The 26,350-nt window shown below is 46.2% G+C and overlaps 1 protein-coding gene across 4 annotated transcripts in view; it reads left to right on the forward strand.

Annotated features, from left to right (window-relative positions):
- Positions 1-26,350, forward strand: part of DGLUCY (D-glutamate cyclase) — a 126,988-nt gene that overhangs the window by 38,502 nt on the left and 62,136 nt on the right. For 2 of the 4 annotated variants that reach the window (XM_044272548.1, XM_044272545.1), the window contains 6 exons: positions 927-1,026; positions 4,081-4,229; positions 4,346-4,465; positions 6,132-6,283; positions 10,927-11,085; positions 17,964-18,252. In XM_044272548.1, the coding sequence (XP_044128483.1) occupies positions 927-1,026; positions 4,081-4,229; positions 4,346-4,465; positions 6,132-6,283; positions 10,927-11,067 (662 nt within the window). In that variant the 3' untranslated portion in view covers positions 11,068-11,085; positions 17,964-18,252. Of the gene's footprint in view, positions 1-926; positions 1,027-4,080; positions 4,230-4,345; positions 4,466-6,131; positions 6,284-10,926; positions 11,086-17,963; positions 18,253-26,350 lie in introns of those variants that run through there. The other 2 variants (XM_044272546.1, XM_044272547.1) reach the window with 2 other exon arrangements.

Consider the following 26,350-nt stretch of genomic DNA (forward strand, 5'->3'; position numbering starts at 1 on the left):
TGGGCTCATGCACACGAGCACGTGCCGCCCGTTCCATGCATTGGGGATGTCAAATTGCAGTCCCCAATGCACGAACACCTTCCATGTGGCTGGTTCAGACGGATGCAAACCCATTCAACTTGAATGGATCTGTGATCCGTCCACAGTGCAAAAAAATGTTTTTGCGGTGCAGCGGCAAGGACCGAAATGCCACGGAAGTACTCAGTAGTGCTTCCGTGGCCGTCCACTCCGTGCCTCCGCACCATATCATCCGGATTGCCGACCGATGCAAGTGAATGAGTCTGCATCTGTGATATGGTGCGCACATGGTCGGTGCCCGTATATTGCAGAGCTGCTGTTTGTGCGCCGCAATACGGGGACCGCCCGACAACGACAACTAGCTGAGCTAGTCCTACAAGTCATTGTGCCTGGTTTATCACTGAATTTCCTGCTGACAAGTTCCCTGTAAAAATAAAAAATGCAGGTATTGAAACTTCAGGGCGTGAATAAAGAAAACTGGGGACCATTGCTTTCAAGTACTACAGCAACATCAGATGTTTGGTAAAGTACAGATATTTGGCATCAATGTACACATGAGAGATAATGATTCAATTTTGGGCAAAAAATGCATTCTTTGAACCAACTGCATTACTGTAAAGTGAACAATAATCATGTAAAACATTTTAAAAATTAAATTAAGATGTTGGTTTTGGTTTTGAATAGTTAAAATGCATGGCAGACGGTTGCCAGGTCCCATACCTTGGTCATTTACATATACTTATGAGAGATTATTTTGGTTTTCTGGTGCTTTTAGGTTGCAGTTGCTGACCCGCTCTGACTAAAAGGAGGACATCCCAATTGGGGGTCCTCAGCATTGTGACCTAAAGGGCATTTGGAGAGCGGTTGGAAACACAATTAAGTTATTTATTCATTAATGTATTCACCAGGAGTTCTGAAGATGACTGTACCTGTGTTATCTTACAAGGGAGAAACTCCAGAGTGTGCTATGAAATTTCTGTGCGAGAATGGGGACCCCGCTGCACCCAGGTAAGAGAAGTTATTCACGACAATGCTGGTTCTGTAGGACACAGCATGAACGTAAATGATGATCCACTGAGTTTGCAATATCAATAAAAAGAAGTAATCTGTCTGTTATATCTATTAGCTAATCCCAGCATGCCATGCCATTGATGGAACATGCATGTCTGTAGCAGCATAGCTAGAAGGAGTCATCCAGACATATTGCACAATATTTCAGTAGATTGAATTAGTAGTCAATAGTGTTGAGCTAACTTCTGTTTTCGAGTTATGGTCCGTGGTAACGGATTTCTTAGATAACCCGAACCTTGTACGCCAAACTTGTAAACAGAGGTTCGCTCATCCCTAATAATGAGCTTTTTTTGTGTCTTCCCCAATTCCATGCCGCACACCACCCTATCTGTGCATCCTGACCTTCATGATTCATGTAGAAAGTGGCAGAACTGCGTTGAATACGAGCTGTTCGCATATAGGGAGAGAGCAATGAAGAGTTGACATTCCGAGTTTTTAGAAATCTTTGTATTTGTACTGTAAGGGTTTGTGCAAATAGCTGCAGAAAGATCCACCTGGATTTTGCAGAAAATTTGCAGCAAGATCTGCATGTTACATTTGAGGATCTGCTGTGGATTTCACCCTATGCATATAAAATCTACATTGAATGTCCATTAGCACTGTGAATATTTTTTTCCACAGAATGTGGATGGGATTTTATAAAATCTCATCAACTTTGCTGGTATTGTAACAAGTTGCAGATTTTCCACACATCCAATCCCACAGTGGAAAATCCACAATGTAACTACCACATGTGAAGTAAAGCGTACTGACCATAGATCCTAAAGGGAAATTTCCCTGTGGACAGATGCCCATGGGGCCTTCCAAGCCCTCCTCATGGCTGCTGGCCGGGTATATATATATATATATATATATATATAAGCACTAGGTATTTATGCACCTGGCTGATGGCCATATATCTTCTCCTTATCTCAACCGTATCACCATCCTCAGGACAGCGATACAGTAGAATGCTGCATCAGGGACAGCAGTATTTTGTGCTGCACTGTGGTATTTTGTTCTGTTGGGGTGGTATGTTGTGCCACATTAAGGTATTACTGGCCCTGCCTACTTCTCTTGCCTTCTGTCAATTTAGACCCACCTGTAACATGGGGCCACTTTTAGGGTTTTTTTCCAGGGCCACTTTAACTTCCTCGTCCGCACCTGCATGTGAATGTACCCTAAGGCCATGTTCACACAACAAAACGCATGTTAGAAAACGCCAATTTGTATTTGATGCAGAATCTGCTACAGAAATCCGAGGTTGGCCCTTGGATTTCTGCTGCGGATTTGTACTTTGTCATGCTGTGGGTCCAACTGTGGATTAGCCCTATTCATGTCCCTTTTTACAGCAGATTTTAAATCCAGTGGAAACAATGGCAAATGGATTTGCCACAGTACTCACTCATATTTCAGCACGGAATACACACCGAAATGTTACATTTAAGACGTGTGCTGTTGTATATATATTCGTGCCTGTGGGTAGTGCTTACGGTTTACTGCTAGTTGCCAGGCTGTACCCAGACTTGCCATTGTTCCAAGTTGCAAATTCAGATGTCTGCCAGCAATTAATGGTAAACTGCAAGCTCTACCTACAGCCACTAAAGGGTATATTAGACGGGCAGATTTTCTGCCTGATAATTGCTAACAAGCGTTCCTCTGCCTGTCTGATACTGCCTCTGATTGCCCGATGAACGAGCAAACGCTCCGTCATCAGGCAATTTAGATCGTTCAGCATGCTGAAAGATCTGTATTTGCCGACGGCAGATCGTGCTATGTAATCATGATCTGCCACCGGCACACCTCTGTCCTGCATGAGGAGGAGCTATGGCATAGAGATTGCTCCTCTCGATGCTGCAGAGGACATCGCTGCATGTAATCACAGCCGTGGCCTCTGCTAGTTATCTAGCGACTGCCAGGAGGGAACGCTTCCCTCCCGACAATCGCTTGCAGCATCGGGGTGTCTAATACACCGTTAACACATGTCTAGTAGCACACTAATGACTGTCACTATTGTCCATCCCCCAGCAACTATTAGACATCATTCACATGTCCATGCTGGTCATTGGTTCATCCATGTATGATCCGTGTTTGGCCCATGTGTCCATTTTTTGCCCTCCGCGTGTCATCTGTATTCCACGGACACTGCTAGGCTACAAATGAGTTTTCAGCACATCTCCTACCAATGGTCTGTGAAAATCACTGACGGAACACAGATGCTATCTGTATTGTGTCTGTAGTTTTCACGGAACCGTGGACTATAATGTGCATTAGGGATCTGTAACCATGGACAAAAAAGCCCATGATTCTAAGGTGTCACCATAAACCCACAGTCAATGGAAAACCACTGATGTGTGAATGCACGCTTTAAAGTCAATGGATGTGTAAGGGGTACGTGGAGAGCAAAGACAGCACATGTACGTGAATCACTGATGTGTTAAAGAAGCCTTAGGAGAGCAAGGTAACTCAAGAAACAGCTGTACTGGATAATAAGGGGCTCCACACAAAACATTATTAACCTCTTCGCTACATGTACGGCGCTGGAGCAAAGTGCAAACATGGTGCCCGCGTGTGCAGCGGGCGTTATGGCCAGCGGGTCTCTGCTGTTTCAAACAGCAGAGACCCGTGGCTAATGACCGCGACCGGCAATAATGCCTATCGCGGTCATTAAAGCCTTTAGATGCTGTGCCAGTAGTGTGGTCCCTGTGGCCATAAGCCTCTTGATTTACCTTCTGTCTTCGATACTACTGCAAACTTTCTATACACTGCTATCCGCAGGATCAGGCTTTCAATCCTGTACTGTGACAGTGAACTAATATAATCTATTCTTTGTAGAGGAAACATAGTTTGGTAGTCTAAAAATTTTTTTTATAAAACAAATACAGCGTCTAAAAGGTGTAAGTGTGCTCTAAGCATCAAAGCCCAAAACACCCCTGAGACATCAATTAAGCAGATTAAATGTTTTGCTGTTACTTCTGCTAATCCTAAATTTCCATAATTTTCTTTTTCCAGGTTTGACCATTTAGTAGCCATAGAAAGAGCAGGAAGGGCAAGTGATGGCAATTATTATAATGCAAGGAAAATAAATATCAAGCACTTAGTGGATCCCATTGATGATCTGTTTGTTGCTGCACAGACTGTTCCAGGCATCAGTACAACTGGTATGTACTTCTTTTCTGCAAAAAGTATGATATGACTGCTCCTAATTGACTGTGTACCCACTAGAGGCAAACCTTTACAAAATGTGGTCCTTCCATGGGCACATGGCATTTTACAGGGGTTGGAGATGGCGGAAATGAGTTGGGAACAGGCAAAGTGAAAGAGGCCGTGAAGAAATATGTTAGAAATGGAGACACCATTGCATGTGATGTGGCTGCAGACTTCACTGTGATTGCTGGTAAGTGATCATGTTGTACTGACTGTGTAAAGAAGATATTTCCTTCTTTCAAGTTATTAAACAGTCTGTACAATAATGTATTAGTCGTTCCTCCTTAGGAAAAATCTGAGTGTTATTATGGTCCTTGTTTTGCCATAAGATTTTCCTGACCCCTGAATGGCAAATATTCTTTTGGTGGACTGAAAGCCTAGTGACAATCAGTGTATGAATTGGTTATATTCCACATTTTTCTTGCTTTCTTTTAAAGGGAGTCTGTCAGCAGTTTTGACTATGCAGAACTGCTGACGGCGCTAAGTAGGGCACAAGGAGATCAGTACAAGCAACTCTGATAAGTCACCCCTTTTACCCACGACAGCAACGAGGGATATGTGTGCAGACAGCCTATCACACACCTTATGCATAATGCCTTATTCACACGTCCGTGTTCGGTCAGTGATTTTTGAGCCTAAACTACTTGAGGCTCTAAACACAGATCTTTCCCTTATACCTGATCTGTGTGTAGGCGTCACTACTGGTTTTGGCTCTCAATCACTGATGGAAATCACTGACCAAAATCCAGACGTGTGAATAAGGCATAAGGTTTGCCCTGCTCTCCTCGGCCTCTACGTAGTGCTGTCAGCAGTTCTGCATAGTCAAAACTGCTGACAGACTCCCTTTAAAAGAAAGCAAGAAAACTTTGGAATATATGGAAACCAATTCATACTTTGATTGTCACTAGGCTTTGAGTCCTGAACTGAAATTCTTTATAGTTAGAGTGGTGCACACCCCACCAAACTAATGCTCATAACTAATGCCCTTTAAGCTATCCATGCACATTAGATGGCCAAACTTTGTGATTTGGACAGGACTAGCTGACCATTTAATGTGTTTGCGGGTCTCCAGACTCTTCCGCTAATGGCAGATGTCAGTGGGGAAAGAAGGATTAGGCAGTTGAATTTCGACATGCCTCATCCTTATGTTCTCATGGGAGATATGCCACCGCCAGAAAAGTCAGGAGAGGACAGCAGTGTCTGGCAGCAGCTTATTCCCCTCTCCCCTTTGAGAAGGACATGCACGTTTGGCTGAGCGGTGTTCAAGCAGGTCAGAAGGAATAGCTGCCAGCCAAATGACCTCTCGGCTGACAGCTATCTATTGTGTATGGCCAGGCTTAAAGGAGTTGTCTTACTTCAGCAAGTGGCATTTATCATGTAGAGGAAGTTAATACAAAATACTTACTGATGTATTGTGATTGTCCATATTGCCTCCTTTGCTGGCTGGATTCATTTCTCCATCACATTATGCACTGCTTGTTTCCATGGTTACTACCACCCTCCAATCCATCAAACATATATGAAAAGTTGTCGGCCTCTCTGGTGGCTGGGACCATGGGAGCTCACATAGGCTGGTGCTTTTTTCTATAGTGTGCAAGCACGACCACCACGGAAACAAGCAGTGCATAATGTGATGGAAAAATTAATCCAGCCAGCAAAAGAGGCAATATGGATAATAATAATACATTAGTAAGTGACTTGTATTAATGTCCTGTATTATTTGGTGAAGTAAGACAAACCCTTTAATGCAGATGATTTTGAGTTGCATGAATGCAAAACAATTGTTTTAATAGCTTCATTCTTTTGGTTCACGTCTTTTCCCAGTCTGATAAAGATGACTTTGTTCTATAACCTAGGTGTGTCCAACTGGGGAGGTTATGCCGTCTCCTGTGCTTTATACCTCTTGAATACCTGTGAAATTCATGAACGTTACTTGAGGAAGGCAGTTGGATTCCCAAAATTGTCAGAGAAGGAGACCTGGGCCTCCTCACTCCCCAGTGTCCAAAAGGTAATATTTCAGAGATTGGACTAGCATATTTTGTGATATGCCAAGACTTTATCAGATAGGGATACCCCTTCAAGATTTAGTATGGGCTGTGCACTGAATTGTTATTGTGTTAGCTGAGATGACAACAGGTCTATAAGCAAATATTGAGTGTTGCAAAAGATGATTTGTACCCTAGATTAGCAGTTTGTGTTCATTGGCCCCCTATTGGCAGGTGTCCCAGTCCTTTTAAATGTGTATAGCATATCCTATTGCAGGGATGAGCAACCTTCGGCACTTCAGCTGCTGTGAAACTACAATTCCCAGCATGCAGACATGCTTTGCTTTCTCACAATTCTTACAGAAATGAGTGGAGCATTCTGGGAGTTGTAGTTTCAGAACAGCTGGATGCCAGAGGTTGCTGATCCATGTCCTAGTGAATAGAAAGGCAAAGAGTGCCCACTACTGTAGATGTTCACTTGGTATTCTTGGTGTGGGTGTTCTGGTTTTTTTTTGGGGGGGGGGGGTTTATTCCTACAAAAGTCACAACTTCATTTTTACTTTTTTCAACTAGTTTTATTTTTGAGCCAAATCAAAAAGTGGATTAAAAAACAATGGAAAATATAAAGGAAGTTAAATTGGTGGCAGCAGTGGTTAATGTAACTGATCTCCTGGCACCCCGACCGGGTACCTCCGTCGATAGATGCTCCTAGTGCTTCCCGAGGACTCCAAGCACTCCACTTGACACCGTACGCACTGCAGACCCCACGAACCGCCGAAGCTTGGTTGAGGTCTCACCGTCTCCTACCCACCCTGGACCTACGACAAGGCTCCAGGCTCCAGTGGGTGAACCTCTCCTACATCCAGAGAGCAGGAAAAGCTCTTACAGGAGCTAGTAGTTATGCCAGGGGAGTATAGCAAATCTTCAGCATATAGCAATCCCCCAGTGTCGATCAGTTACCCAAACACCAGCCTCAACTTGGTAAAGGGTAAAACAGGAACTCTTTATTTGAACACACAAGCATTGATTTAAACATATTTTCCAACAAGGTTACCACTCACAGGGTTTTGTAAAAACAGCCAATAACCACGTACAATACACTCAGACACTCCCACACAAAATCCTCCCCTCTGCCCGCGATACAATTACCTCACTCTGGGTTGATGCAATCATCACAGGCAGGCGAATACACAATGTCTTCTGTCCTGGAGACAACCGAGACGTAATTCAATTATCTCTCAGGACAAAGGACATCGCCAATACACACAGAGAGACAATGGAACAGACCTCACTACTCAACGTGTACAATGTCCCACCCTTTTTAATACACATAGACATTTAACATCCCAAAATGGCCCGAATTAGACCAGGGGTTCAAGTTAGTACAAGTCCTTTGTGAACAAAGGAAGCCTGGCTGATGAGAGGGCCCATAATCCTGGGGCAAGAGGCTGGTAGCCAGGCCCCTCCAAAACCCAGTGGCGAGGTTGGTTTCGCCACACATCTCCCCCTCCCAGGGAAGACTAACCAGATACCTGACCTCACGCCGGTCGGTATCTGAGTTAGTCTGGCAGTCCACCCACAACCCAATACTGGACCTGTTGAATTTTGGGGCATGGCTCTGTTCTGTATGTCCCCAGCTGTTGAGGGGGCATCTGCTACTCCTTGCTTCCTTGTTGTTCTCTAGCTTGGAGCTGTAGGTACTTGGTGGGCAGAGGCCGACTGCGCTCTGCCCAGATGCCAGCTCTTCCGCTGGGGTAGCCTGTGGGAAGTCCGGCTCTGGAGAAGAGGATAGGGGAGGGCAGAGGCCAACTGTGTTCTGCTCCGATGCCAGCTCTTCCGCTGGGGAAGCCTGTGTGGAGTCAGCCTCTGGAGAAGAGGATAGAGGAGGGCAGAGGCCAACTGCGCTCTGCCTAGATGCCTGCTCTTCCGCTGGGATGGGGTCAGGGAATCCTACCCCCAGGACCTTGTTGCGGATCAGCTGGGGAGAGGAGGGATCGCTTACCTCCTCCTCCTGGCCTTCCTGCGGGGTTGGTGGGGACTCTGTACCAGCCGTCCAGCATCCCGGTAGGCCTGGTGCAGAGATGGCGGTCCCATCTGCATCATTGGAGTTAGGGGTGCTGTCCCCCTGTGGTTGGGGAGAGAGACCGGTTGTCTCCTCTCCCTTCAAAGTACACTGCCGCTGGGGAGCAGGACCAACTGTCCCTACTCCCTGAAACTCCGGCTGCCGTTGGGGATCTGGGCCGACTGCCCAGCATCCCTGTAGGGCCGGTGGAGAGATCTCTGTCCCATCTCCACCTGCCATATGGGTTTCCCCCCAGGACCAGTCTATGAGGTCCCCTACCTCTGTAGCTGGTTGTTACAGGGGTGAGGGACCGACCAACTCCTCCCCCTGGGATGCTACCTGCCACTGGGAAGAGAGACCGACTGTAGAGTATACTGCCGCTGGGTAGTGAGACCGACTGTCTCCACTACCAGTGATTCTGGTTGTTGCAGAGATAAGGGACCGACAATCTCCTCTCCCTGTACTCCCAGTGGCAGTTGGGGATCTGGGCCGCCTGCCCAGCCACCCTGTTGGGCCGGTGGAGTGACTACGGTCCCATCTCCACCTGCCGACTGGGGTTCCTCCCAGTACCAGTCTATGAAGTCCCCTACCTCCACAGTTGGTGAGGAAGTAGGGGATACCTCAGCTGTGACTTGCCAGGGGTAGGGCTGCAGGTCTGGGCCTGGTATCCAACTGTCTTGTATCTTGCGCTGGGCTTGAATGGAGCGAAACAACTGTTGATAATCTTGCTCCAGTTCCCACTCCCTTTGGACCAGAAAGGTCAGATCTGCCCTCACCCCACTAGTTGTAGGCCAATTGTGCAAGTCCCCCCTGTAGTCAGTAATGTCCCAAAATCTAGACTCTTCTGTGATCCCAAAGTCAATGTCTTCAAAAGACTCCCACAATAAACCAGGGCCATTATATTCCTCACCTTCGGGCTTGGTGTACTCCTCCATCCATGGAGACTGTCGTACTGTGTCCCACCATAGTGCTTGGTAAGCGTCATCCAGCCAGGTTTCCTGCCATACCAGTGTCTCAAGCTCTGACACTCACTCCATCAATGGTTGCTCTCCCAGTAGAGGTAGTCGCAGCGCCAATCGCATTCGTAATCTCTGCTCCTCATTGGGAAGACTCTCACCCCTCCGACGCTGCACGTCCTCCAGGGCCTGGTGCCATATGCCTTTCCGCTCGGCATCCTTGTAATCCGGGTGATCTTCCTCATGGAATGCTGTGCAGGAACCAACTGCATCCATATTGCTGTAGCCAGGGGCGCTGTACGGATACTAGCGTTGCCCTCAATTGTAAAATCCACGAACGGTGTCTCCGAGCTGCTTCTCCTCTCACTAGGACGCCATCCCACTGCTTGCCACCAATGTAACTGATCTCCTGGCACCCCGACCGGGTACCTCCGTCGATAGATGCTCCTAGTGCTTCCCAAGGACTCCAAGCACTCCACTTGACACCGTACGCACTGCAGACCCCACGAACCGCCGAAGCTTGGTTGAGGTCTCACCGTCTCCTACCCACCCTGGACCTACGACAAGGCTCCAGTGGGTGAACCTCTCCTACATCCAGAGAGCAGGAACAGCTCTTACAGGGGCTAGTAGTTATGCCAGGGGAGTATAGCAAATCTTCAGCGTATAGCAATCCCCCAGTGTCGATCAGTTACCCAAACACCAGCCTCAACTTGGTAAAGGGTAAAACAGGAACTCTTTATTTGAACACACAAGCATTGATTTATACATATTTTCCAACCAGGTTACCACCCACAAGGTTTTGTAAAAACAGCCAATAACCACGTACAATACACTCAGACACTCCCACACCAAATCCTCCCCTCTGCCCGCGATACAATTATCTCACTCTGGGTTGATGCAATCATCACAGGCAGGCGAATACACAATGTCTTCTGTCCTGGAGACAACCGAGACGTAATTCAATTATCTCTCAGGACAAAGGACATCGCCAATACACACAGAGAGACAATGGAACAGACCTCACTACTCAACGTGTACAATGTCCCACCCTTTTCAATACACATAGTGATTTAACATCCCAAAATGGCACGAATTAGACCAGGGGTTCAAGTTAGTACAAGTCCTTTGTGAACAAAGGAAGCCTGGCTGATGAGAGGGCCATAATCCTGGGGCAAGAGGCTGGTAGCCAGGCCCCTCCAAAACCCAGTGGCAAGGTTGGTTTCGCTACATGCCTCTTTTCCCGCTGGATCTGGCTCAAAAATGCGCACCAAAAACTGCATGTGTTTTTCCACCATTAAAAAGCTACAGAATATGTTACACAATGGATTAAAGAGAAATTCACTGATCTTTTTGTCGTAGTCCTAGCAATCTCTTTTTATAAGGCCTCGTCCACATCTCCGTTAGAAGATCAGGTCAGATCATCTACTTTACCGCCGGATCCCCATTGATTACAGGGAGGTCCGGCGGTTATCCTGCCCCTTTCCGGCATTAACGCCAGCTTTTGGCTGGACAAAAACCATTGCATGTAACTTTTTTTGTCCAGCTGACAGTCGGAATTAGGCGGCCAGATATCCTTGATGTTAACGTAGCCTTACTTTCAGAGCAATCTTTTTTTTCTTCCCTTCATGTGTCCAATATGTTTCTACAGGAAGAAAAGCTCCTGGCGATACTGGTGAATCATGGGATCCGCAGTGGGGTATCTGGGAATCTGGCTATGGAAGTTGACGGTCTCCCATTCTACAACGCCCATTCTGACATGATCAAACAGCTTCTGGAGGTCACAATTTAATTAAGCCGCTAACACCAGGTGAGACGTGGATCACATATAAAAATGTAAGACATTTGTATATTTTTTTTTTTTATTTAATTTTTTTTTTAAACTCTTTTATTAACATAAGAGAAATACCATCAACATCACACAGTCTTGTTACATATCAGAATACAAACAGAGAGAAACATTCCTTACTATCATTTCTTCAATCTCCCACTGCATTATTAGAAGTTTCTTTGGGTAGAGAATACATTTAGGCGACCCCCTTAAGCCGACTGAGCCATGGATCCTCGAGCTGCTGACACAGCTTGTCTCAGTCTCGAGGTTGAGTACAAAATGTGAGGTGATCCGCCCCACAGTTCCAAGACCTTGTAAAATTTTTGAGGTTTATTGCGTTGTTTGAATACTAACACTATAGAAGGTAAGATATGATTTATCTGCATTTTCCACATGGACAAGTTCGGCGTATTGGGGTCATACCATCTCAGAGCAATACATTTGCGAGCCACGAAAAGTGATTCCCTCAGAAATGTTCTTGTGTATTGTGGGGACTCACTCTGGTAGACAGGATAAGCGCACGCAGTATAGAGGCAACAACAAGTTCTTTGGATCAAACTTTTCATTCTTTTATTCACACTTTAGGCAAATGACAAAACGAGCAGTCATATTTTATCAAAAAGTCACCTTGCGGTGTTGGTGGTAATTCACACCATGCGGCAATTCTGCCTCAAAGAGTCCTTGCTGATAGCAGCACCAACCTGTTTTCACACCAGACAGGTAGCAAGCCTTCATCCAGACACAAGGCTCCCAGATCCCAACACAGATACCTGGCTTCTGAGCCCAGCTGCCTATTTAAGGACAGCCAGATGCTGCCAAAACCCGGACCGGCACTTAAAATCCAGTCCGGTATTTGACCTCACCTGGCTGTAAATCATCCCAGCAGCACATGCTGGGAGGAAAATAATTTTTTTTCCAGACTAAACCTCTCACTGTGTCACATACCCCCGGCTCGGCTGGGTTGAGCTTACGGCTGAGGAAGACAATGGGATACTCCTCCCCGTTGACTTCCTGAGAGAGTACAGCACCGAGGCCTACTTTGGAGGCATCGGTCTGTACTATAAACTCCCTTTTGAAGTCGGGCGTCACCAAAACCGGGGACCTGCACAGGGCTGACTTCAAAGCAGAGAAAGCCTCTTCCGCCCGATCATCCCAGCAAACCATCACTGACTTGTGTCCCTTCAAGAGTCCTGTCAAGGGCGGGACTAGAGTAGCAAAATGGGGAACAAACCTCATGTAATAGCCCACCATTCCCAGGAATGACTTTATTTGCCTAGTGGTGACAGGTCGGGGCCAATTCCGTATTGCCTCTATTTTGTTCACTTGGGGTTTGATGACTCCGCGCCCAATGACATACCCCAGGTACTTAGTCTCCTCTAACCCTATCACACATTTTTTGGGGTTAGCGGTTAGGCCAGCTTTCCGAAGGGAGTCCACTACAGCCTGCACTTTGGGTAGGTGACTTTCCCAGTCGGTACTGGGGATGACAATATCGTCCAGGTAAGCCGAAGCGTACCGACAATGTGGACGAAGCACAATGTCCATTAGTCGCTGAAAAGTGGCTGAGGCGCCATGCACACCAAAAGGTAAGACCTTATATTGATACAGCCCCTCAGGCGTGATGAAGGCAGTTTTCTCTTTGGCAGCCTCAGTTAAGGGCACCTGCCAGTACCCTTTCGTGAAGTCCGAAACAGAAAAATACCGGACTTGTCCTAACCTCTCGATGAGCTCATCCACCCGGGGCATGGGATACGCATCGAATTTGGAAACCTTGTTAAGTTTTCGAAAGTCGTTACAAAACCGCAACTGGGGCTGCAGTAAACGATTATTTTAGAAATCGAGTATTCTATCGATTATTTTTTACGATTAATTGAGTAATCTAATAAGAAAAAATGAATTGATAGACTGTTTTCCTTTATAAAAACGTATCAGTCCCCAACACCCTTCGTTCCCCCCTGTGCGATCAGCCCAAGTGCATCAGTTCCCCCTAGTGCCATCAGTCCTCTGTTGTGCCATCAGCTCAGTTCCCCCAGTGCCATCAGCTCTCCCCCACCCCAGTGCCATTAGCTCCACTCTCCCAGTGCCATTAGCTCCACTCTCCCAGTGCCATTAGCTCCACTCTCCCAGTGCCATTAGCTCCACTCTCCCAGTGCCATTAGCTCCACTCTCCCAGTGCCAACAGCTCCACTCTCCCAGTGCCAACAGCTCCACTCTCCCAGTGCCAGCAGCTCCACTCTCCCAGTGCCAGCAGCTCCACTCACCCAGTGCCAGCAGCTCCACTCTCCCAGTGCCAGCAGCTCCACTCTCCCAGTGCCAGCAGCTCCACTCTCCCAGTGCCAGCAGCTCCACTCTCCCAGTGCCAGCAGCTCCACTCTCCCAGTGCCAGCAGCTCCACTCTCCCAGTGCCAGCAGCTCCACTCTCCCAGTGCCAGCAGCTCCACTCTCCCAGTGCCAGCAGCTCCACTCTCCCAGTGCCAGCAGCTCCACTCTCCCAGTGCCAGCAGCTCCACTCTCCCAGTGCCAGCAGCTCCACTCTCCCAGTGCCAGCAGCTCCACTCTCCCAGTGCCAGCAGCTCCACTCTCCCAGTGCCAGCAGCTCTCCCCCACCCCAGTGCCAGCAGCTCTCCCCCACCCCAGTGCCAGCAGCTCTCCCCCACCCCAGTGCCAGCAGCTCTCCCCCACCCCAGTGCCAGCAGCTCTCCCCCACCCCAGTGCCAGCAGCTCTCCCCCACCCCAGTGCCAGCAGCTCTCCCCCACCCCAGTGCCAGCAGCTACCCCCCTTGTTCCTCCCTACACCCGGAGTGCACAGCGTCATTAGTTGCAATGACGCTGTGCACTCCGGGCCCCCGGCCTTAGTCGCACCAACTTACCTTTCCAGCAGGGGCGCCTCCTACACTCCATCGTTCCGCGCTGCCCTGCGCCTGACGTCACACAGAGCGTCGGGTCACGCCGTGCGTACGTCAGGGGGTCAATGCAGTACGGGACCATGGACGTGCCGTGGAGTGTCTGGAGGCCCCATGCTGTAGAGGTGAGTATTCTGAGCGCAGCGGGAGACCACGGAGCGGGAGTAATAGCAAGCGCTTCACTCCCGCTCTGTGGTCATGTGACACAAACGAATCCTCTATGAAAAAAATTTGGCTCGAGGATTTTTGGGTAGAATTACTTGATTTAGTCGAGTACTAGTTGCAGCCCTAACCGCAACTTCCCGTCCGGCTTGGGTATCAATACTATAGGACTGGCCCACTCACTTTTTGACTCCTCAATGATGTCTAGCTGCAACATTAGCTGCACCTCCTCCGATATGGCTTGTCTCTGAACCTCAGGTACCCACCGGTATAGTTTTAATCTGACTTTTGCCTGAGGGTCAGTGACAATGTCATGCTGCATTATAGTAGATAATGGCCAAGGAGAGAAAAAGGCGCTCATAGGGTAAATAAGTTAAGAGCCGAGCCTCCAGAGCAACAGGAAGAGTGGTACTGCTCACCTGTTGTTGATGCACCTATTGTTTGGTGCAACTGGACTGGAGGTGGATAGGACTGATTATGTCTTACTGGTTGATGCTGCCGATTCCGTCCGCGTTCCCCTTTGGCGGGGGCCAAGCCGCCGTCTGGGTCGATGAATAGGATATATTTCCACTGGACCGGGGGTGGAGGGGTGGACCGTAGGCGCAAAAACGCAACCAGAGTGTTTTTAGAAACCAATGTTTTTTTTATTATTGTTATAGTGACAACACGTTTCGGGGTTCTACGGACCCCTTTTTCAAGTCGGTGGGTGGAAACCGCTGGTGGAGAGAGCGCTGCTTCTAGCTCCTGGCACGTGTGGCGTCTGGTTGCGTTTTTGCGCCTACGGTCCACCCCTCCACTCGACCCCCGGTCCAGTGGAAATATATCCTATGCTGCATTATGGAAGTTTGTCCAGGGAGGTCCGAGAACCCTGGTCTCATGAGTCTGTTTAGTGGAGAGGCTGTCACTGTGGCAGCCGCCTCTCTTGCATCAGACAGAGGGGCCGGTACCTCTTCCCCTAGAAAACCCGGCCGCGGGCTGTCCTCTGTACAGGTTTCCCTATCTTTTCACGGTTTGAATAAATTCACATGGTAAACCTGCTCCGGCTTTCACCGCCCTGGCTGGTGTACCTTGTAGTTTACATCTCCAATTTTCTCGAGTACCTCGTAGGGCCCCTGCCACCTAGCCAGGAACTTACTGTCCACGGTCGGCACCAGAACCAAAACCCGATCACCCGGGTTAAAGATCCAGACCCGAGCCTGCCGACTATAGACCCGATTCTGGGCTCGCTGAGCTGCCTCCATATGCTCCCTAACAAGAGGCAACACCGTCTCTATCCGATCTTGCATCTGGGTAACGTACTCAGTGACACTTTTATGTGGAGTGGGTTGTTGTTCCCACGCCTCTTTGGCCACATCCAAGAGACTGCGAGGGTGTCTGCCATATAGCAGTTCGAAGGGCGAGGACACAGTAGAGGCCTGGGGTACCTCTCACACTGCGAACATGAGATAGGGCAGAAGGAGGTCCCAGTCCTTCCCATCTTTAGACACTACCTTTTTCAACATATTTTTTAATGTTTGGTAAAACCATTCTTCCCAGACCATTCGTTTGCGGATGGTAAACGGACGTCCATAGTTGTGTTATGTGCAGCAATTTACAGAGTTCCCTCATCACCTTGGACATAAAAGGGATCCCTTGGTCGGTCAGAACCTCTTTAGGTAGTCCTACTCGGGAAAACATCTCCATTAACTCCTTAGCTATAAGTTTGGCCGAGGTATGTTGCAGTGGCACCGGCTCCGGGTACCGAGTGGCGTAGTCTAGAATGACTAAGATGTGTTGATGCCCTCTGGTGGACTTCGGTACTGGGCCTATGAGGTCCATAGCTATTCGGTCCAATGGTACTTCGATAATTTGGTGAGGTACCAAGGGACTACGGAAATGTGGCTGGGGGCTAGTTATCTGGCAGGTCGGGCAAGACTTGCAAAACTCTTCCACTTCTTTGAATATGCTGGGACAGTAAAACCGCTGTAGAATACGATCCTAAGTTTTCTGCAGCCCCAGGTGACCCCCGAGAACGTGTTGGTGGGCTAGATCTAATACAAGCTTGCGATCAGCCTTGGGGACCACCAACTGTTCAATAGGTTCACCCCATAGTTGGTTTACCCGATACAACATATCTTGATGAACCACAAAACGGGAAAACACTGACTCTGCCCCAGGTTGTTGTGGTTCACCATCTACTATTAACACAGGCGTGGGATAGGGTTGGATCCCGACGTTAGGCAGTACCAAACTTATCCCCGGACACATTGAGGTCTGCCAATTCAGGACCCGGCTGCAAGTCTTTCACGTCTCCCACCATCACACTTAGCAGGGTTTTCTCCCCCTCTTCCACCGAAGTGGCGGTCACCCTTACCGCTGGCCCTTCGGTCTCAGGTTCTCAGGGTTCTGGTCTCCCCCCTGAGCCGGGCCACTCTGCTAGGGTTACCCCTGTCTCATGGGTATCAGTCACTCTCATAGCAAGCCACAGTGGCGGGAAGTCTCTCCCTATTATGAGTTCATAATGTAGATTTGTGGCGACAGCCACTTCGTGAGACCATCTGCCAGCCCCTGTGATTAGAGACACCAGCGCGGTGGGGTAATCTTTTAAGTCTCCGTGGATGCACATCACCCCGACTTTCCCCGACTTTCCAGTATACTCAGTGAACCGCACCAAGAGAGCCCTTACTAGGGTCACCAGATTCCCTGAGTCCAGCAGAGTCTCCGCCGGAGTGTCTCCCACTTCCACCTGGCACAAATGATCTAGAGACTCTGGGGTACCTGTTGCACACAGCCTCCTGGCATATAGTGACTGACAGTAGCCATAGTTAGTGTCCATGGACTTAACCCGATCGGGACAGTCAGCCCTTACATGGCCAGGCTCCTGACACCGCCAGCAGACTATCGGAGCCAGGTCCACCGTGGGTACATCCTGGGCGGGTTTTATCGGCTCAAATCTCTGGGCCTGCAGTGGAGATTTCCAGGTAGGTTTCGATGTCATCTGCGGGGGTCATCTTAGGAATTGTGGTGCAGAATGCTTTCCGGGCAGAGTGGACGCTCGGGGTTGCTCCTGCTGTCTCGTGTTGTAGCAGCAACTGGTTAGTCTCCTGCTGCTGCTTATTAGCCTCGCATTGCTGCAGGTTTATCTCTCGCTGCTGCAGATTAGCCTCCATGAGGGTCTTCACAACAGCCTCCATTTTGTCGTGGGGCACTGGTTGTAATACAGCTGGTTTAATGTACGACATACAACCGTGCCTGAAAAATGCAGAAACCAAAAATATCAGCGTTCACGCCAGCCTCACTGCTCTTGCCCGCATCCTCCACCAATTGTGGGGACTCGCTCTGGTAGACAGGATTAGACGCAGTATAGATGCAACAACAAGTTCTTTGGATCAAACAGTTCAGTGTTTTATTCACACTTGGCAAATGACAAAATAAGCAGTTATATTCAAACAAAAAGTCTCCTTGCGGTGTTTGGTGGTAATTCACACCATGTGGCAGGTCTGCCTCAAAGAGTCCTTACTGATGGCAGCACCAACCTGTTTAAGCACCAAACAGGTAGCCAGCCTTCATCCAGACACAAGGCTCCCACATCCCAACACAGAGACATGGCTTCTGAGCCCAGCTGCCTATTTAAGGACAACCAGATGCTGCCAAAACACAGACCGGCACTTAAAATCCGGTCCGGTATTTGACCTCATCTGGCTGTAAATCAGCCCAGCAGCACATGCTGGGAGGAAAATACCTGTTTTCCCAGACCAAACCTCTCACCGTGTCACAGTATCTATCTCACATATCCTCTTTCATTATTCATAGCAGGTAAACCTCAGGAGTACATTCTACCTGAATCAGCAGCAGGTTGGAAAGGAAGACGGTCACCTCCTTCCAGAATGTGGCAATCGGATTTCACTTCCACATCATGTGCCAAAAATTTGCCTCCAGTTCTCCGCACCGTGGACATGCCGTGGATAATGCTCTACCCATTCTATATAATCTAGTTGGTGTGAGATATGTCTGATGAATGATGTAAAGTTGAATAATTTTGTTGTTTACTGCTGGTGATACTTGTAAATGAGATTCGAATAAATTTGTTATAGATTCTTCAGTAAGCGTGGGTATCAATCTTTTCCATTTGTCTATTACTGTGAGGGGATTGGTACTGACCTTCGCATGTACTAAGTGTGAATAGATTACTGATACTAATCCGTTGGGACCCTGGGTTTTGACAATCCCTATGAGTGGGTACTTAGAGACTGTGGTGTTAGTGTTCGGGAATTTATTCTGTATGGCAGATCTAAGTTGTAAATATGAGAAGATGTGGGTACGAGGGATATTGTATTGCTGTGATAGTGCCTCAAACGTCATTAACACTTAGTCCCTGATCATAGATGTCTCCAAGGGTTTTAACTCCTGCCAGTTGCCATCTATCTTCTCCCATAACCACCTGCATATGCGGTATTGATTGATTGCCCCACAGAGGCACGTCAGAGACTGCCTCTGTAAATTAAGACAGTGATTTAGCCTCTTTCCAGACCATTTGAGCCAGTTTGTGCAGCGGCAACAGCGAATTCTGGAATTTAGGAGGCATTTCCAAGATTGACCAAAATGTGTTACAGTTTAATACTCTGAGGTGGGCAGGTCATCAGTTGTATACCAAGCATTAATAAGCCGCAATTGACCTGCTAGGTAATAGATATAATAGTCTGGCAATGCCATACCTCCCTCCGTTTTGGGGCGTTTTAGCGTATCCAGGATAAGTTTAGCTTGGGATCTGCCCCAAATAAAAGTTCTAGTTAGGGAATCCATTTCTTTAAACACCGATTTGGGAATGTGTACTTCTGAGTGTTGGAGAGCATAAAGAACCTTGTGGAGTATAATCATTTTAATTACGGTAGGTTAATTCGTCCTGCCACTGAGATAGGCAGTGTTTTCCAGTTTTGGAATTTGTTCCTCATGTTCAATTAAAGGGTAAATGTTAAGTGACAGAGCCTAGGAATATCTTTTAGTAATATTTACTCCCAAGTACTTGAATGTATCTACTACCTTTAGTCTACATGGGAAGGGCCTGTCCAGTCTGCCCTGCCCAGGGGCATATAGACTGATTTCTCCCAATTAATTCTTAAGCCTGAGAATTCTCTGAATTCATCTATTAAAGCCACCGCATTGCAGAGGGATGTATTAGGTGATGATAAATATAGTATCAGATCGTCAGCATATAGACCTATACGGACTTCTCTCTCTTCCATGGTCTCTCCAGTTATCTTGTTGCTGCTCCTCACTTTAATAACTCCTTAAGGACACAGCCTTATTTCTAAGGACCAGGCCATTTTTTGCAAATCTGGCCAGTGTCACTTTAAGTGGTGATAACTTTAAAACGCTTTGACTTATCCAGGCCATTCTGAGATTGTTTTTGCTTCACATATTGTACTTCATGACACTGGTAAAATAAAGTTAAAAAAAATTCATTTTTATTTATAAAAAAAAATACAAAATTTAGCAACAATTTGTAAAACATTGCAAATTTCCAAGTTTCAATTTCTCTACTTCTATAATACATAGTAATACCTCCAAAAATAGTTATTACTTTACATTCACCATATGTCTACTTCATGTTTGGATCATTTTGGGAATGATATTTTATTTTTTGGGGATGTTGCAAGGCTTAGAAGTTTAGAAGCACATTTTCAAAAACCCAATTTTTAGGGACCTGTTCAGGTCTGAAGTCACTTTGCGAGGCTTACATAATATAAACCACGCAAAAATGACCCCATTCTAGAAACTACACCCCTCCAAGGTATTCAAAACTAATTTGACAAACTTTGTTAACCCTTTAGGTGTTCCACAAGAATTAATGGAAAATAGAGATACAATTTAACTTTTTTGCCAGATTTTCCATTTTAATAAAAAAAAAAAATTCAGTTACAAAGCAAGGGTTAACAGCCAAACCAAACTCAATATTTATGGCCCTTATTCTGTAGTCTTTAGAAACACCCCATATGTGGTCGTAAACTGCTGTACGGGCACACGGCAGGGCGCAGAAGTAAAAGAATGCCATGCGGTTTTTGGAAGGCAGATTTTGCTGAACTGTTTTTTTTGACACCATGTCCCATTTGAAGCCCCCCTGATGCACCCCTAGAGTAGAAACTCCATAAAAGTGCCCCAATCTAAGAAACTACACCCCTCATGGTATTCAAAACTGATTTTACAAACGTCGTTAACCCTTTAGGTGTTCCATTACAGTTATTGGCAAATGGAGATGAAATTTCCGAAATTAAATTTTTGGGCAAATTCTCCATTTTAATCCATTTTTTCCAGTAACAAAGCAAGGATTAACAGCCAAACAAAACTCATTATTTATGGCCCTGATTCTGTAGTTTCCAGAAACACCCCATATGTGGTCGTAAACTGCTGTACGGGCACACGGCAGGGCGCAGAAGGAAAGGAATGCCATACGGTTTTTGGAAGGCAGATTTTGCTGGACAGTTTTTTTTTTTTTTTTACACCATGTCCCATTTGTAGCCCCCCTGATGCACCCCTAGAGTAGAAACCCAAAAAAAGTGACCCCATTTTAGAAACTACGGGATAGGGTGGCAGTATTGTTGGTACTAGTTTAGGGTACATATGATTTTTGGTTGCTCTATATTACACTTTTTGTGAGGCAAGATAACAAGAAATAGCTGTTTTGGCACCTATTTTATTTACAACATTCATCTGACAGGTAGATCATGTGGTATTTTTATAGACCAGGTTGTCACGGACGCGGCAATACCTAATATGTATACTTTTTTTTTATTTATGTAAGTTTTACACAATGATTTCATTTTTGAAGCAAAAAAAAACATGTTTTAGTGTTTCCATAGTCTGAGAGCCATAATTTTTTCAGTTTTTGGGCGATTACCTTGGGTAGGGTATGATTTTTGCGGGATGAGATGACTGTTTTATTGCCACTATTTTGGGGTGCGTGTGATTTTTTGATCGCTTGCTATTACACTTTTTTGTGATGTAAGGTGCCAAAAAATGGTTTATTTAGCACAGTTTTAATTTTTTACGGTGTTCATCTGAGGGGTTAGGTCATGTGATATTTTTATAGAGCCGGTCGATACGGACGCGGCGATACCTAATATGTGTACTTTTTATTTATTTATGTAAGTTTTACACAATAACAGCTTTTTTAAAACAAAAAAATGATGTTTTAGTGTCTCCATATTCTGAGCCATATATAATTTTTTTTTTGGGTGATTTGTCTCAGGTAGGGGCTCATTTTTTGCGGGATGAGGTGACTGTTAGATTGGTACTATTTTGGTGGGCAAACGCCTTTTTGATCGCTTGCTGTTGTACTTTTTGTGATGTAAGGTGACAAAAAAATTGTTTCTTTAGCACAGTTTTTATTTTTTACGGTGTTCATCTGAGAGGTTAGGTCAATGATTGGAGCAGGCACCGGCTGCGCGGCGGTGATCGGAAATACACAGGGCGTACAGGTACGCCCTGTGTCTTAAGTACCAGGACATAAGAGTGTACCTGTACGCCCTGTGTCCTGAAGAGGTTAATTGCCAGTGTCTCAATAGCCAAGGCAAACAGGAGCGGAGATAGGGGACAGTCCTGTCTCGTTCCTCTGTGAAGGGGGAAGAGTTCTGATAATTCCCCATTTATGAGTAGTCTACTTATAGGGCTGCTGTACAGGATTGTAATCCATCTGAGGAACTGCGGACCAAACCCAAATCTCCTCAGGCAGCCAAGCAGATAGCCCATTCTATAGAGTCAGATGCCTTGGCGGCATCTAGTGAGGCCAGGGCCCAATCCGCATTCAGTGAATAGCTCACCTGTGTTACCACTTGAACCCGTCTGATATTCTCCGTAGTGGATTCCACTGGCATAAAACCCGTTTGGTCCTGGTGAACCAGTGACAGAATTACCTGATTGAGGCGAGTGCCTAAGATTCTGGTTTAGACTTTTGTAGTCTACATTCAACAATGCTATGGGTCTATAAGAACTACATTCTAAGGGTTCTTTATCAGGTTTAAGTAAAAGTATTAGGGTTGAATACCAGATCTGGGATTTCATCCATAGCAATGTATTAGTGCCGGATCCGGCATTCAAATGCGCAGACCAAAAGAAATGTGAAAAAATTAAATGCCAGATCAATTTTTCTGGATGACACCGGAAAGACTTATCCGGAATTTCAATGCATTTGTAAGACTGATCAGGATCCTGATCAGTCTTACAAATGCCATCTGAGGGCCTACGTCTTGACGGATCCGGCAGGCAGTTCCGGCGATGGAACTGCTTGCCGGTTCCCTCTGCCACAAGTGTGAAAGTAGCCTTATAGTGGCTTCCATGAATGCGTCAGGAAGGCACCCCACCTCCAAGGCCGAATTAAATGTGGATAATAATTGGGGGGCTGGCACCTCTGCATACCTAGCGTATACCTCTTTAGGGAGCCCGTCCGGCCCACGAGATTTCCCATTATTAAGGTCTGATATGGCTTGTATTATTTCCTCTATCTGAATTGGTTGATCTAGTTGGGCATTTTGTGATATGGTGAGTTTGGGGAGGGATATGCCTTCTAAATACTTGGCTATCTCTGTATCAGAAGCTGTTATGCTGGATCTATATAGGTCCTGGTAATAGTGTGTAAAATTGCGGATAATTGCTTCTTGCCCTACTGAGTTCCTGACTGCTAAAATTGCTGAGGAGGGCAAATCATGGCGGATTAGTTGGGCCAGTAATTTAGCTGATTGATTAGTCTGTTTTATAAAAAAACATTTTCCTATCTGTTTTGTCCTTGAGTATCGCGAGGTATTGTCTGCCCGCCTGGAGCCAAGCCGTCCTGTTAGCATCAGTTGGGTGACTGATATAATACTGTTCCAGTGTAGTACACTGAGTTTTCAGCTCCATCTCCGAACGTTTAGTGTCTTTTTTGATATATGATATGCTGGAGTGTAAGGATATGCGAAGAAACGCCTTTAAGGTGTCCCACACCAGGGCCAGATCAACATGAGATCCAAAAAGCTGTCACTATCAGTGAAGCAAGCCATTATTAGGCTAAAAAACACAACAAACCCCTCAGAGAGAGAGCAAAAACATTAGGTGTGGCCAAAACAACTATTTGGAACATTCTTAAAAAGAAGGAACGCACCGGTGAGCTCAGCAACACCAAAAGACCCGGAAGACCACAGAAAACAACTGTGGTGGATGGCCGAAGAATTGTTTCCCTGGTGAAGAAAACGCCCTTCACAACCGTTGGCCAGATCAAGAACACTCTCCAGGAGGTAGGTGTATGTGTGTCAAAGTCAACAATCAAGAGAAGACTTCACCAGAGTGAATACAGAGGATTCTCTTGTATTTATTGATGATGTGACTGCTGACAAAAGCAGCAGGATGAATTCTGAAGTGTTTCGGGCAATATTATCTGCTCATATTCAGCCAAATGCTTCAGAACTCACTGGACGGCGCTTCACAGTGCAGATGGACAATGACCCAAAGCATACTGCAAAAGCAACCAAAGAGTTTAAGGGAAAGAAGTGGAATGTTCTGCAATGGCCGAGTCAATCACCGGACCTGAATCCGATTGAGCTGCATTTCACTTGCTGAAGACAAAACTGAAGGGAAAATGCCCCAAGAACAAGCAGGAACTGAAGACAGTTGCAGTAGAGGCCTGGCAGAGCATCACCAGGGATGAAACCCAGCGTCTGCTGATGTCTATGCGTTCCAGACTTCAGGCTGTAATTTACTGCAAAGGATTTGCAACAGAGTATTAAAAAGTGGAAGTTTTATTTATGATGATTATTCTGTCCCATTACTTTTGGTCCCTTAACAAGTGGCAGGCACAGATGCAAACTGCTGTAATTCCAACACTGTTCACCTGATTTGGATGTAAATACTTTCAAATTAGAGCTGACAGTCTGCAGTTAAAGCACATCTTGTTCATTTCAAATCCATTGTGGAGGTGTATAGAGCCAAAAATATTAGAATTGTGGCGATGTCCCAATATTTAAGGACCTGACTGTATCTCCATTATTCTGCATTTTGTAGTCTCTTTGTTTGCAGCTGAGATGTATCAGTGGCAGTAAACATTCAGACCTCTGGATTCAGCCACAGCTAAACTTAGCAAAACGAGCATCGTTTCCTGGAAAAAAAAAAACATGTCGGTGGAACACAGGTTTCTGGAAACTATGAATAATGCACAAATAACCACAAATGACTTATAATGAAGCCAGTCTATTGTACTCTTGTGTATAGGCCAAAGCTCATGAAAATTGTCTCACATCCTCTCTTTTTGTTGGTAGCAGTGGTATGTCTACGCCCAGTATGCACGGCAGGGATGTGCATTGTTATTGCTATGCCACCCAGTTTTTATTATAAAACCATCTTGGCAAATGAACATGCGACCAGTCTTCTCTGAATGGCGTGGTCATCCGTTTTATAAACTGTAATTGCTCTTGTTTTTGTGATCAGGAGCACGTCGCTCTAAAGGTGCATTTAGGCAGGCCGAGGAGCGTTCTTTCCCCACAGTCGGCTGCTTGCTAATCTACATGCAGTGAAAGGACGAGGAATCGCTATTGTGATCGCTCATCCCCATACAGCGACATTGTTTCTGGGCAGCAGATCACTGCTTAGACTGCACGATCTGCTGCCCAGAATCGATAATTTATGTACCTGCACTAACGACACTTTCACTTGAAGAACAAGCATTTTGCTCTTTCTTCAGCTGCAGATTGACGGGAACTAGCGTTTCCAAGTTTGTTCCCGATAACCTGCCCGATTATTGCCCCATCTAAATCCAACTTAACTGTTGTCCGTTTATATAGGTAGTTATCATATCAGACATGGATTAAATGCTATGGACACCTTTTGCAATCTTGGTTTTATTGTTCATTTTCTCCCTAAATGCAAAATGAAGCATTTTTCTAAAATGTCTTCTTAAATTTTTTTCTAACAAGCTGCTGGTGCTAATGCTACGCTTATTTTGTAAATTTGAGATTCTTGGCAAAAACAAGAATCTCAAACAAGAGGTCAGGGCCGGTGCAAGGATTTTTGCCGCCCTAGGCAAGATAAAAATTGCCCCCCCCCCCCCCTTATCAGATGATCTGCCCATATCATTACATCACATATGTTCCACCCCTTTCTCAGCATTTAAAAGAACTGCTATGTTTCTCTTAGGGTTAATCAAGCTTCTTGTAGCTGTCTCCCTGACAGCCGCTAGAGGTGCCTCCGCGATTCTCACTGTGAAAATTTCAGTGGGAAGACGCGGAACATAGTTTTAAATGCGTGCGCATGCGCATTCTCAGCTGAGAGGAGGATCGCGGAGAAGAGTTCCCAGTGCCAGCGCTGGAGAAAGGTAAGTGGCTGAAGGGGTTTTAACCCCTTCAGCCCAGTGGGAGGGGGACGCCGAAGTTTCGGCGAAACATGTAGGGAAGCAGGAACACTTTAGTTTTTAGAGTCAGATGGGCGTAGTGAGTCTCCACAGTAGAGATACATGTGCAACTAAACATAAAGTTGCCGAAAAGGCTTAGGAATTGGGTAAGCCCTGAGAAATTTATCAGGAGCTATCCTACCTAGTGGTGTACACTGAGCAGAGGTACACAAAATTTATATATCAGTTCTCACCGCTCATCTTGAGGATTTTTAAACATAATTTAGAGTGTTAAAATTTAAAATTTTAAATAGCAATAATAAAAGTATAAGCTTTATGTATTAAAAATAAAAATTTAGTCAGTAGGTGATTCAAGCCACGCTTTGGTCGCATGACCCTTGAAAAACTTTGTTATACATTTAAATAGCGTGGCCACCTCCTGTAGGACCTATTAGTCTGTTGCACACATGGGGACACGAGGGTGCCCCACTCCTAACAACTATATAGTGCCAGGAAAATTAGTTTGTTTTCCTGGCACTATAGTGCTCCTTTAACACCAGTACTGCACAGGGTCTTTTCTCTGCAGGAACAGGCTATAGGCACCAGTACCACTACATTAAACTGTACTGGTTCTGGGACTATAGTGTCCTTTTAAGCTCCATTCACACATCCGCAATTTCGTTCTGCATTTTGCGGAACGGAATTGCGGACCCATTCATTCCTATGGGGCAGCACGATGTCCGCAAAAAAATAGAACATGTCCTATTCTTGTCCGCAATTGCGGACAAGAACAGGCATATTCTATTAGTGCCGGCAATGTGCGATCCGCAAAATGCGGAACGCACATTGC

This window comes from Bufo gargarizans, chromosome 11 (genome assembly GCF_014858855.1).
Source record: "Bufo gargarizans isolate SCDJY-AF-19 chromosome 11, ASM1485885v1, whole genome shotgun sequence".
Taxonomy (NCBI): domain Eukaryota; kingdom Metazoa; phylum Chordata; class Amphibia; order Anura; family Bufonidae; genus Bufo; species Bufo gargarizans.